This window comes from Ambystoma mexicanum, chromosome 2q (assembly GCF_040938575.1).
Source record: "Ambystoma mexicanum isolate Mex_15411 chromosome 2q, UKY_AmexF1_1, whole genome shotgun sequence".
NCBI lineage: Eukaryota > Metazoa > Chordata > Amphibia > Caudata > Ambystomatidae > Ambystoma > Ambystoma mexicanum.
This window is the reverse complement of record NC_090924.1, coordinates 866,198,773-866,213,333: the sequence shown is the minus strand read 5'-3', so window position 1 is coordinate 866,213,333 and position 14,561 is coordinate 866,198,773. Positions and strand designations below refer to the sequence as shown.

Here is a 14,561-nt window from a genome sequence, read left to right as displayed (position 1 = left end):
CGGTTGGAGGCTCTTGTGTTCTTGGGTGGGGGGGCTGCACTGCATGTTGTGGTTGGGCAGTGAGGGTGGGGGGGCGTAGTTGGGGTTGAGTTTAAAGCAAAAGGCATGGCAGAGAGGTGCAAGACCTCAGTGCACTACACCTATGCGGGTGGTGAACGCAGACTTCGACATGGGAATGTACACTATTGCAGGGATGTCCCATAATGTACCACCATGGCTCTTAATATAATGACATGGAATATTCGAGGACTGAGCAACTTCACCAAAGCCCGCAAGATAACTGCCTATGCCCAGACATGGCGTTAAGATGCTCCTTCTCCAAGAAACTCACGCCCTGGGGCGCCTGGCGACATACCTCGCCCCGACGTGGGGCAACAACAGGTACTACACGAAATACTCAACCCATTCCAGGGGGGTACTGACGTTAATCCACAAATCAGTCCAGTTCTCATTGCGCACCAGCCATATTGACCCCGAGGGTAGATTTGTAATACTTAACTGCTTGCTCGCCAACATGGAATCCCTCCTTGTTTATACATACGCCCCTAATTTTGACGCTCCAGAATTCTTCGACACCATCGCCAGCATACTTCTAAAGTACATTGGTATCCCGGTTCTATGGGGGGTGATATGAATTTAATCCTAGACAGCGACCTAGACAGATCCAGTACCTCCCGCAGAGCCCCATCACGCGCGGCTCATAGGCTCCTGGCGCACATGAACACACTTGGTCTTACAGATGTATGAGAGCCCTCAACCAACAGTCTAGAGAGTACAGTTTTTACTCATCAGTGTATGATAGCCATTCCAGGATAGAGCTCTTCCTCATATCAGGCTGCATGGTGGGCAGGGTCACGGAGTCCAACATACTACCGCGCACACTATCGGATCACTCACCGGTAACACTACGCATAGCATTGGGACAGGACCCGCCCCCCCCCCCCCCGCTCCTCTTGGAGATTCAAGGCTGAGGCCCTACGGGACATAGTCTTCAAAGCAGATTTCCTGGCAGATGTTAACACCTTCTTTGACTGCAACAACAGGCGGGATACCTCTGACGGGGTGGGATGGGAGGCATTCAAGGTCTTCATTAGGGGGAAGTGCATTTCTAGAGAAGCCGGGGTTCTCAAAGCTATCAAAAGTAGCCTGCAACGGTCTGAGGCAAAACTAAAGGAACTTGAGAAAGAATATGCTGCTGCCCCCTCCCCGACCATACTGGCACAGATCAGAGCCGAATTGGAAGCATTTGAGTCCCACTCCCAAAGGGAGGTCCAGTATTATGCCCGTCCCGTAGCGGCCAGAAAATATGGGGAGGGCGACAGACCGGGGAGGACGCTGTCCAGGCTGGTCCGCACGGAGGGGGGGCAGGACTCGCATTGACTATCAAAAACACAGACTGCACCCTGTGCTGGTTCGACCATGACATCCTCGCGACATTCACTGCGTTCTACACAACTCTATACGGCCACCAGCAGGAACATAGTTTACAAGACACGGATGCCTTGCTGGACCAAATATCCATGACCCTCCTCTCTCGCACCACTAGCGACCAGCTTGAAGCTCCATTCACCCTTGACGAGATAACCACAGTCATCTCGAACTGCCCGATGGGCAAGGCTCCTGGCCCGGACGGTCTCACCGCCGAGTACTATCGAGAGCATGTAGCAATCCTGGCACCCAGACTCTTGGAGGTTTGGAATGAGGCACTAAGCCTACACACCCTGCCCCAATCCATGCACGAGGCGCTCATAACTATGCTTCCCAAACCTGGCAAACCGCTGGACGAATGTGGCTCTTACAGACCCCTCTCATTGATCAACCCCGACATGAAAATATTCGCCAAGATTATCGCCAATAGATTCCTCCCTATTATGACACACTTATCCATCCCGACGAAAGTGGTTTTGTGCCCGGCAGGTCCACAGCGCTCAATATCCGCTGCTTGTTTAACATCTTGGCCAGAATTGACCCCAATGCAAACGCAGTAGCGGTCACCCTTGATGCCCAGAAGGCATTTGATATGGTGTTGTGGCAATACATGTGGGCGGTACTCGATAAAATGGCAATTGGCCCTTGCATGATGTTGCATATCAAGTTGCTCTATACAGACCCGATAGCCAGAGTCCTGGTCAACATCAGTACCTCGGCCCCCTTCGCCCTCCACAGAGGTACCTGCCAGGGCTGCCTGTTCTCCCCGATACTTTTTGCACTTGCCATCGAACCCATGGCTGACAGCGTCAGGGACAAACACACGCGTAGAGGTATACGTCTGCGCGACGCCCCAGAGATTGTTTTGCTGTATGCAGACGATGTGCTACTTTATATCAGGGCCCCGTCCACCCACCTGAACCCGGTCATATGGGACATTACCAAAATTGGCACTTTCAAGCTTTTCCATTAATTATGCCAAATCTGACATTTTCCCGCTCACACCGACCACAACACAGCCGTCATGTGAATACCCCCTCTGCTGGTCACCAAAGGGCATCAGATACCTCGGGGTGCAGGTATCCCTCACCAAGTCTTCACTACTGGCCGACAACTATGGGGCCGCAGCGCAGCTTGCTGAAGCCCAACTGTTGAGATGGCGTAACCGCCCGCTCTCCTTGTCGGGCAGGCTGGCTCTAATTAAAATGATAACTGTCCTCAAATTGCTCTACATCTTCGTCGATGTGCCGATCTGGCTTGGAAGGCGATACTTCAGAAATCTGCACTCTCTCTGCGCTGAATTTTTGTGGCATTCCGGCGCGGTCCGAAAGAAGTGGCAGCATATGACCCGTCCATACGAGGAAAGGGGCTTCACCGCTCCTGACTTCGCAAAATACTGGACTGCGGCACAGGCCCAACACGCCACATACTGGTACACATTCACCGACCCCCCCCCCCCACATGTGAAGCTTCAGAAGCTAGCTGGCGATGGGGTTAATGCCCTCTCTCTTATACTCCACTACACATTTCATACTGATGCCCAGGCCGACCCCTTGGCGGCCACAATCATGGCGTGGAAAGAAATACTACACTCACAACCCGGCCTTCACCCGTACTATAAATGGTTGCCCATTTGGCAACTCCCAGGCCTCACCCCCACACATGATAAACTTCTAATGAAACACTGGGAGGACTTGGGATATCGGGCCTTGACCGATTTCTATCCCGAAGGGAAGTTCATCACTCCGCAAACATGGCGTTGGGGCCACTCTGGGACTGCACTAGAGCTACTGCAATATTTCAGGCTGACAGCAGCATTTCGAGCCTGCTGGTCCTCATACGCTGATGAGCCCCCAGACGCGCCGGAGATACACTATATAGCTAACTCAGCCGGGGCTAGAGGGATCGGGTCCTCTCTATATAAAATGCAGATGACCAACCCTACAGAGTTGCCAGGTGCGGCGCGCGATCTATGGAGCGACGAACTGGGACACCCTATATCTGACGCAATATGGAAGAAGATGCGCGTACACACCCGCGCCACCTCCTTTCATGCCAGATATAGATGCATACAATATAGGCTCCTAAATCGCCTGTACTACACTCTGCACAGACTGGACAAGTTTACACGCACTCAGGCTCACCTCTGCCCTAGATGTAAATCTTTAGATGCGGATCATATGCACATGTTTTGGTCCTGTAATGCATTGGGTCCATACTGGAAGGCCATAATAGACGCCCTCACTGAAATCACAGCGTTCCCCATCTTTCCAGAACCATTAGCTGTATTATTTGGCCTCTGGGATAGTCCAGAATTGGGGAAAATGTCCAGGTTTCTGAATGTCGCAACCATAGTGGCCAAAAAATGCATATTACAATGTTGGAAACGCCGCTCCCCGCCCCTCATTTGAAATATGGCTGAGGGCCCTCACCTGGACACAAACGTGCAAAGAGGACTACATTAACACCCTCCCGCAGACCTCACGTCCCAAGAATGTGTGGTCAGAATTTTGTACCTACCTGAACAACAAGGATGATCTAGAACTGTTGTCTTCCCCCCCTCCTGGTGAGGTGAACTAGTCCTTCCCCGAGCCTCGTGTGTCTGCTCGATTGGGCATCTGCCCCCACTTGTATCTACCATGCAATATGTAGTCGCTCATGTACCCGCTATAATTTTCACCTTGTACATTTTGCGGATTGTCTGTTCTTTCGCTATGCCAATAAAGAAAGTTTAAAAAAAAATATGATATCTTCAAATAGTCGCTTGGTACTCCTTATAATAGCTCCTTCTGTTCTTTCAATGGGTCGTCCCAAGCACTTGTCCATTTGTTCCCTGTTTCTTCAGATACTTTTCCTCTTCTCAAGATGTGTAGACAAAAGCGCCTCATTATGAGCATGCCGGCCCGGCAACAACGGTGCCGGTAAGCTTACCGGCACAGTTGTTACTGGACCGGCACACTTCGCGTCTGCATGCGGCTGCAGTCCCGCCCGCCAGGTCTGACCTGGCGGGCGGAACGGCAGCAGCTCCCAGACTTTCCGGGAAGCACCGGCACCGTTATTAACGGTGCCAGTGCTTCACTCATCCCCATTCCCATTGAGTCCTATGAGACTCGAATGGGGATTTACATTTTTCCGGCGCCTGACTTCCAGAAACACCGGGGGTCGTAATCCCAGTGTTTCTGTGTAGCCAGGCGCCGGAAGAATGCACGAGTCCGGCGGCAGCGTGCCGATTTTACCGGCAAGGCTACCGCCGGACCCGTAATGAGGCCCAGAGTCTCTATTTTACACTTCTTCCTCTCATAGTTTTGCCACACTCAGGAGCATGTATCATGTACTGCTAAGTAGTTCTTATACTTTTGCCAATCACTGGGTCAAGTATGTCGGACCCCTGGATAATCTTCATGATTCATATACTTTTGCCAATCACTGGGACTACGATGCAGGATCCTGAGTGATTTATACTCCTTATATACTTTTGCCAATCACTGGGTAGAGGATGCAGGCTTCCGACTGATATTTACTCTTTACATACTTTTGCCAATCACTGGGACCAGGATGCAAGGTTCCCGAGTGATCTTCACACTTTATATCCTTTTGCCAATCACTGGGACAGGGATGCAGGGTCCCCGATTGATCTTCACTCTTTACGCACGCTCATCGGGTCTCCCGCTTTCCTCTGTACCTGGCTTGAAAGGGTCCACGTCACAGTCAGCGTTCTTTTTCTCCTCTGTGGTCAGTCAGGATGATTCACTCTTCTTTGGCTGTTTCAGCGATGAAAGGGTTTTTCCTTCGGTTCCATTCCATGCCACCATCTTCCTCCTTTGGTCTGTTGGTAGGGTTCTCCTACCTGAACATACCTCCTCAGGTTTTATTGGTATATCGCCTACCCAGCGCGCCAACAATAGGGCTCCTCATTGGCCCTTATGCTGGTTGGCCTGCGTGATGCCGTCCCTTCTCCGCTGCTTTTTGAAAGGCAAAGCAGCATCTCCCTCATTCTCCCAGTCTCCTCGATCCAGCCAGTTTGAAACTCCTGGGTCTCACTTCCTTGTTCTCTTGACCCTCCTCCTTTTATGGTGCACTGATAGGGCTTTCTCCGGCTTCCAAGGAAAGACCTTCCTTTGTGTTGGGTCCATATTGACTATGCTTCCTGTTATCTTCTTCGTGTTAGCACTTGACAGACAAGCCCTCTTCATTTCTCTCATGTTCTTACTCTTCACAGTATCAGGTTGATATTGTCTTCTGGTATTACATTACAATAATACATGTAAGAGGAGTTTCAGTATCTGTCATTTAATACATTTGTACTATGTTTAGGGGTACAAGAAGGGAGTTCCTTATGGGAAAGTGAGTTCTTATCCCTAAGAGGGTAGTCTCTCACTGTGAGATCCCGCTTAACGCCACTGATAGGGGTAATGTTGGGTAGCGGCCTCACCTCCCTAGCCTCACACGAAGGGGCTCACCCCCTTGGGGAAAGTGACTGAAACCCTTGATTCGTCACACTGTCTTCAATATAAATGTTAAAGTGACATGTTCAGTTCGTATGTAGGTCCTTCTGGTCTGGGCCTCAGAAAATGGGTAAAGAGCACAGCAATGGAGTTCAAACCCTGAGGGGCACAGGTTTATTATCTCTCCCGCTTCCTGGGTATATCCCCAAAATTTGTAGCTAACAGAGTTATCCAAAGGCTTAACAGATATCCAAAAGCTTTCGGAAACTGGCACTTTGACGAATAATGATGGAAAAAATATAATTTATCGCGAGAACTCCCACCTGCCAAACGTAGGGTATATAATCTGAACATGGCTCCTGAAGGTGCAGCTAAGGGGGTTTGCCAGGCCAAAATGGTACTGGTAGAACACTAAAATAGAAGGAGTTTTCGTTTGTCACAGACGGCAGAATATTCTTGCCAACTCTCTGAGATGGTTCAGAGGTTTTTATTGAATCCCTTAAGTGCCAAGAGCGAGGTATCTCGTCTTTGGGATTACCCCCCCCCCCCAACCCCCCTTGCCAAGGACGAGATACCTCGTCCTTGGCACTTAAGGGGTTAATGAAAGAGAAAACGTTAGAAGGCATTGAATGGTGAAACCGAAATCACCAAAAAAGGCCTTGGTACTGGGGGGTGGTGGGGAGAAACCCATGGCAGTTAAAGGGTTAATAGGCCCTAGGTGCCCTTAACCCCCCCAGGTTAGTGCTACCAAATAGTGACTTGTCCAAATCTGACTTATGCTCACAATGGTGCCCTAAAGGTCATCTGACTAAGCTATGTCAGAGGTTTTCTAACTGTCACTACTGTATCCAGGAGTTCTATAGGGAATGTGCTTTGCAGACACCCGGCTGTAATCGGTTACATGCCCGCTCTCCTTTTCCTTTCCTTTCTTCTTGCCACACCCTCTCTCAATCTCCACCTTCTCTGGTTTTCTCCCTACTTCGCTTCTATCCCCCCCCAATGGCAGTCACTCTTTTAACACCTTACCTCCACCTTTACATAATACTCCTCCCTCTATTCTGTACTGCTACTCCCCCCACACTACTCTTACTACCTGCTTCACACTATTACTCCCTCCTCCTACTCCTTCCTCCACACTACGACTACCCAAACACCCTCCTTTCACTCAGTACCATATACTTCACACTCACTCAACTATCGATTTAACACAATTGCCACACACACACACAACAGTACAACCCTCACTGAATAACCAAAACCTCATACCTTTTCCTAAAGTTGCCGCCATACTATGCCACTCATTCCGCCCGGCTGGTCCTTCCACCTTTACCTCTTCGGACCTTACCCGAATAACTTTCACTTCCTATTTCCTGTGGTCCCATTTTATATCCCATCCATTCTGAGGATTGTCCCTCTTTCCCTGGCCAGTATAGCCCCGTCTTGCCCACCTGTGATGGTTTGATCAGGAACAAAATTAGAAAGAGGGGGCCAAGTACCGCTCTCTTCTTCCATGAAGCAACCACAATACTGGCCCAGGAAGGGCAATGTTCGAGTTCTTGTTACCAGTGATGGCTCCGTGGGTATAGTCTGAAGCGGGGGCAATGGGGATGTTCCCCCCCCTCACTCCCTGGCAGTCTAAGGGGACTGTCTGTTCTTGCGCGGGCTGACCGGTCTTTCCCACCAGTACTGTGTAGCCCTTCGGTATTCCGTGTTGCACTGTAGCTCTTTGCTGTAGTTCTCTCCCTCTCCACTGGCCTGCAACACTGGTGTATGTTGGTGCTGAGGCGTCTTCTGTGTTTCTGGGTTGAATTTCTGGTGCATTGAAGGGTTTGAATGCAGATTAGGTTTTCAAGGTGTGACGTGCTGATGGGTTTCCGGCTAGGATGATTTTTCTCTTTAAGAAAAAGGGAAAAACTGACAAGCATTTTGGAGTGGAGGCATGGTTTGAGTTAGGTGTGGACTGCAGAAAACATCTCGACACAAATGGGCGAGAGGGCACAGGAATTTGAGCCCTTACGGCTGGCTCTTGATTCCTTCTACTCCCTTCAACCTCCTGTAAAAAAGGGACTCTGCCCCAACCACTGTCAAAGGCCACGTTACTGACCTTGTCACATTACAGCCATGTCAACTGCTTTCTAATACCAAGGGTTCCCAACCCGATGTCTGGGAATATTCAGTGGCCTGTGAATCTATGAAACATCAAATGCTGAAGAAAACGGTCTTGTAGCGAGCAATGGATGTCATTTTGGGGGTCTCATGGAACTAGAGTCTGTAAGAGAGGGGGGAGGAGAAGTATTTTGCAGGAGAGGCAAATGGGGACATCAGTAGTTTTCTAGGTGAGTTGTGGTGAGTGCCCTTTGACAATGTGGTGCCAGAAACGAGCTCCAAGTGTTGGCATCCTGCTCTGTTTGCTATAAACAATCTGCCCTGAGGGCGAGCATCCATTGAGATTGCTGGAGTGCTGTGTGAGACAAGCTGGAGGGACATCAGAAGAGTTTGGATGTTGTTTAAGTGTGAAAGAGAGGGGTGCTCACCAGCGCTTCGAAAGCAGGCGGAGAGTGTCCTATCTGTGTGCAGTGTAAGGTGAAATGTAACATGGCCATAATGTCAGCAACTGGAACAAATGGAGCATAACAACGCATTAAAAAGGAACAGCAAGTGTTGAGATGCATCAACAGAAAACACAAATGTATATCAAGTTCAAAACAAGGATAGGGCCGGGATAAACGTCTATATGGGTAATGGGCTTTCTAAAAAAACATAAAAAATAGGATTGCTTTCTTGGAGAACAAGTAAAGCAAGCCAGTCTCATTATAGGGAACCCAATAACCTGTCAGTTATGTGATGAGTCTAGTAACCTCTTCACTAATCCTCTGGTGGGAAGCTCCTCTTGCGTGGCAAGGACAAGGCAGAAGCTACCGGACTCTGACCCTGGGGGTGGAAAACTGCAGGAGGATCACAAGGGAGAAGGCCAACTCTAGAGGGATAATGCTAGATAGAAATAACCAGGTAGCCAAAATGTCTGACATACATGCTCCTATAAAACATACCTATATGGCCTATTGTGATGTAGATAAAGAATAGATGGGTATTTCCAGTCACTCACAGTGTCTACCCTTCACCCGCCCACCCTTTGTATAGGGACAAGGAAGAGCGACAGAGCAGTTACGTTGACTAAGACCAGTTAACCAACAAAGCAGTGTAATCTATAGAAATAGTTTGGCAAGGCTGGGAAGTTTGGAGAAAGAAGTGAAGAGAATAGAGAGAAGAGAGAGAAGAGAGAAGAGTGAGAAGAGTGAGAGAGAAGAGAGTGAGAGAGACTAAATGAGCTGGTGACTGGTGCTGCCACTGAAGAGAGTGCTGAATACGAGCAAAACGGAAGGTGAAAGTTTCTGGCGGACATGAGAGGTTTTCAGGAAAAGCAGAATGAAGGAAGCCCTCTAGTCGATTGCCAACGGCAGCAGGAGCCGTACGCTGCAGGAAGAGGCAACGCGAGGGACGCTCGGCTGACAGGACGCACACTGAGTAAGCAGACGAAAGAAAACTGAGAAACAGAGACGTGAGAGACTTGAAAGCCGAATGGGTTAACAGAGGGCCTGCAAGTGAATACTGTGTCACAGAAGTAGTGCGAGGAAGGCAAAGCAAGGCCTTTGAGCTGTGAGGCACAAAAGACGTCCGGTAAACCCATGGAAGCCGAATGGAAAACCCGAGCGTGTGTAAGTGAATAGGGTGTTACAGAAATAGGGTGGGGAAGGCAAAGCAAGGCCTTTGAGGATATTGGTATTGTTGCAAATAATACTGAGAAAGGGTCAGCGACCCACTGCATGAAAAGAGACATTAATGTGAGTTCAAATAATGGTGATAATGGGGCAATAGCCCAAAATGTGAAAGAGTTACAAACTTGCGTAAAAGTGTAAATATAATATTGTGGATAAAAAAAGAATCAGAGGGGACAAAAGCCCTGGCAGGTAGCTAACCAGGCACACAGACTGGACTCACATAAACAAGTGATATCCTGGCAGGAGAGAAAACCACTATTGAGAAAGAAAGCAGATTTGAACCATGTGAAATAGCTACATCCTGGCACGTGAGTACACCAGGAGTGGAAATCAAAGTAAACTTGGAAGCGTAACATTGTAAACAAGTATTGAAGAGAGGAAGCATTCCCCTTTTTGGAGCATAAATGAGTCATAAATATACTGGTCAGGGAGTGAATCAGGAGTTTCAAGAAGGACCCTTTAAACCTAACGGAAATACAGAGTTTGAGAATGTGAATCACGATTGAGTGACTTTGATTACCAGAAGAAACCTAGGGGAAGGGAAACCACCTTTCCTGGTAGAACTTGTTATTCTTTTATTTTTTACACATTAAACCTCTGTGTTTTGGAACTTGGAAAAAAAAAGCTATGAGTGATACCTTATGCGAGTCTCCTTGTGCACATTAGGCTACATTTAGAGCACAAGGGTCAGTCTAGGGTTTGGACAGAGGACGATTTTATTTATTTATTTAGCATTTTTAAAGCGCTCACACAGCCCGTGGGCATCGAGGCGCTGTTACAGAAATTGTTTTTTTTTTTTAGTTGCGCAATTGTTTGTTTTTTTTGTCTTAGTTACGTATTTATAACACGCTTAAACACCCAGAGGTTTCTACTTCGTGTCGTCTTGCTTCCAAGGCGCGCACGTTGGCGTTAAGCTATCCTCCCGATCCTTTTGTAAACATCCGGACACAGACAGTCCTACGTTTTGGTGAGGTAGGGAAACCCCTTGTTAGAGTTAGGTATAGATAGAATTCCCCCAAACCCTCCTATTTTTAAAATAAAAGTCTATAACCAACATTTACCATGCCGCTGTGTCCGAGTCTTACTCTTGATCTCGTGCAGTTCCTAATTTAATGGGTATACTTCACCCTAGAAACAAAATAAATATATTTTGAATTATTGGGATAGTTCAAAGGACTAAAGTATGGAAATATTGATCACCTTTGTGTACTCTACGTTAGCATACAGTCTCAAGGAAATAGTGCACAGCATGTCCCTTGCTTCATACATAATTCGCATGGTATACAGCACCCAGTTCTCTTCTGTACTCCTCCTGAAAGCAAGTACTTCTCTCCTCTTGCCTTAGGGTAGTTGTCAGGGGCAGATATTCTCACCCTCTAGTAATGGGGCACACTCCTGTGCCATTGGCAATACCTTTCAAACATACTGGCATGAGGAGGCACTTCTTCCCCCCCTACCTAGAGTTTTCTTGTCAGGTTGAGACACAATTCCACTCCAGCCTCCTGTAGGCCATCTGGGTCAATGTTGCCTTTTTCTCTTTGAACTAGCTATAGCAGTGCTCCGATTTCTGGTCACTAGACCTATCTGTGTCCCCACAAGAAAAACCTTGGCCTCTTTTATAGTTCTCTGATTGCAGTTATTGCTCAAGAACGATCCTGATGGGTTAGTAAGCAGTCTCGCTTCATGTGGCAAGTCAACACCCTTTCATATCAGCATCTTGACAGGTGTTCTCTATGTTCTGCTTTGTGGATGAAGGTTACCTCATTGTGGGTAATGATTGCTAATTGGGAGCTGCATGTGCAAGCAGAGGACTCAAAAAGACAATCCGCCACTTTGAAGTCAGGCAAAAGTAGAATTCTTACTTCACAGTTCCACTGTGCTTGTTTGGCTCCCTGGTGTGTCGGTAGTGGGTCACTGCTGGCCCGATAAGAGGTTAGTGATTTTGCTTTCCCAGTGTGAGGCTGTATTGGAAAATTGGAAGCTGCAGCAGCAGCTCCTCTTTCTGTCTCACTATAAGTGTCATGGATGTTGCAGACAACTTTTGGAGAGAGCACTGTGGTTGCAAATGCAAATGGGGCTCCCTTATACTGCCTAATGCATGTGACGACTTTATACATAATTACACCAGCCTATGGGGAACACGATGGTCTACAAGGTGGGGGTCCTCCAGCCCTAGGGAAATCCATGGGTCAGCTGCCACTGCATAGCAGTGAAATAAAAAATGGGGCATCTGCTTTTGTAAATGCTAAACAAGAGGAAAGCAGAGCAATGGAGGGGTTCAAGGGAATCCTTCAAATACAACCTCCTTGTAGATCACACAGGGGGTGAGTGTCCCCGGATCCCAGGTCCCCTTGGAGAGTACTTCAATGTGACTTCATCAGGCAAGAAATAAAAAGGCATACAGTATAAAACGGCACAACATGCTCTACTCCACATATGCCTACCACTGGCTTCTGCAGACAGCTTCTCTTATGACTTTCACTTTGCCACTGGGAAACCCTCTCGATCGGGGAATGACAAATGAGGGGAGGGCGATGGCAATTATCTTTTTCTACCAGTCAGAAAGTGCATTACCAAAATAAGGGATGCTTGATGCAAGGTATAAAACATGCATCCCGTAGGAGGACACATTCAAGGCTGAGCTGCCTAGCATGCATGTGTTCACATGCCTTCACTTCAAAGCATGGTGGACAGCCAGCCAGTGGATACAGGTTTCAGTTTCTGTAGGTTTATTAAGTCGGTTTGCATTTTTTACTTCTTATATTTCATTTTCCCATCCAACTGAATGCTACTTTTGCTCCACATTACATCCACAAGCATTCCTGATCTTGCCTAACAAACATCAAAAGAGTACTTTAATTATTGCATTCTACACAAATTAAAATGAAAGACAGTATAGTGGGTTGTTTTCTACGACTTACTGAAAGGCCTGACACTATTTGGTTATTGGGTCATACCACCCAGTCCTAAACAGTGACGAGGAGACAATTCTGCTTAAGTAGCCATTTGGTAGAACCTCAAATGCAAATTACCCAGATGAAAACCCAGAAAGGGGTCCTGGAAAGGTATATTTAAACGTTTTATGAAAGGTGCTAGAAAGACATAATGGACGAGCTCTTGGTGACACACATGCATCTGGGTATGGGTAAATTACAGTGTGTTTCAAGGCATCTATTCGCAGTGTCATATGTTGTTTTATCATAAAACGTGGCTTTGTTTGGTTTCCAAGTCAACAACTGCCATTCTGCGGCTCTAGAATAAGAAGAGTGGGCGACTATTTGGTTCTGCTTACAGCAATCTGCAGAGGCACATCCAATAGCCAATGCGTCATTCAGGGGAGTTGCTAGGTCTGGAAAAGACCCGGGGCTAAGATGATGTTGGAACTGTTGGGACTGGGGGCTAGCTAGTCTTTTGGCTTTAGCTCCTGAGATTCTTTCAGGGGCTACAACCAAAAGATCAGGGGCTATAGCCCTCTTAGCCCCCCCCCACTAGCAACGCCCCTGGCGTCATTCTACCACAAACAAATGTAAACGGTCCTAGAAGAGGATAGTGCCAGCATTTGCACCAAAATGACCACACATTGTTAAGCCTAGGGACACGTTCACGGAAGTGTGCTACCAAACCCCACATTCCCACACACACTAACTCATATGCAACACAATTATTAGAGATGTATTTCAGTCAATTCACAAAGGTCACTTTCTTTCAAGATTAGGAAAAATATGCCTAACTTGCCAAACAAAAATGGCCTCCTAATTCAAGATTATTTTATGTTCAACAAAAGGTAATTTTTAAAGTACTTACGTGGGACCGTGACCCCATAATGCTGGGTATTTCCAATTAAGACCTTTCTTTTTAGTTCATTCAACCCTACTCCCATAGGACCTGAAAAATAAAATCGATGTCAAGGAGAGTGTACGTCTAAAAGCAAAACCACCTTCAAACTAAATCCAGTCTGCATACTGAATGATAAACAAAACATGTTGACATATAAATGAAACCTAAAGCCAATTTAGTACTCATATGCACAAGAGGTCTGTTACATTGGACTAAACCAAAACGTCTGTATTTTACAACACAGAGACGGTTAACAATTGGTTTGCTGCTGAAAGAGGATACAAGTTATGTGACCTCTGCTACACCCACCTCCTAATCACGTAATCGTTCCTTACTCTTTCTGGCGTTCTTCTTCCTAGTCCCCTCCCCTTTCATTCCCTTCTCAACTCTAACTCAAAAGCATGCGTTGCCTGGGCAAACAAAGAAAGGGGCAACTTGTGTTTGGGCATTTGTGCCCGCTTATTCAAAATGCACATCACTAAGAAGACCCAAGTAGAAACATACAAAGCTTGCTTTACGTCCCACAATAAAGCCTTTCATTACTTCCCTGAGTTTCAGAACAGTTGTCAAAGCCCTGGTGATCCCCCCCTACCCCCCTTTATGATGGCAACGCCCTACTCTCAGGAGTCCCAGATGGTCCTTTGGTCCCCCTGAAAGCCATCCAGCACGCTGCAGCACACCTCACAGGGCTGAGAAAATTCAACTACATCGGCCCCATCCTCAAGGAGATGCACTGGCTACCCCTTCAACCACACAACAGGCTCAAAACTGGCTGCATCACCTAAAAAGCAGTTACAACCAAAACACCATTCCATTTGGCTGAGATGCTCACCACATCCAGAGCCCAGCTAACCACATGAAGCCACACTTGTCGGCTGGAATGAAAGAATTGCAAGAGTAAAACACAAAAGAACTGTCCTTTTCCTGCTAGACACCAGTCTCTGGAACAAGATACCAACATACTCTTCAAAAAACATCACATCAATTGCTGATCACTCCACTAAACCCTCTTTCTCCCCCTTCTGGGCACTCCTTGCTACCCTTGCACCCTACTTGTAACCCCTTGGATGCA

At 47.4% G+C, this 14,561-nt stretch overlaps 1 protein-coding gene across 6 annotated transcripts in view; it reads right to left on the bottom strand.

Moving 5' to 3' along the window:
* The window catches only part of MPP7 (MAGUK p55 scaffold protein 7), a 1,979,219-nt gene that overhangs the window by 223,499 nt on the left and 1,741,159 nt on the right, over nucleotides 1-14,561 (bottom strand). For all 6 annotated transcript variants that reach the window (XM_069648102.1, XM_069648107.1, XM_069648105.1 and 3 more), the window contains one exon: nucleotides 13,457-13,537. In XM_069648102.1, coding sequence (XP_069504203.1) covers nucleotides 13,457-13,537 — 81 coding nt within the window. The remainder of the gene's footprint in view (nucleotides 1-13,456; nucleotides 13,538-14,561) is intronic.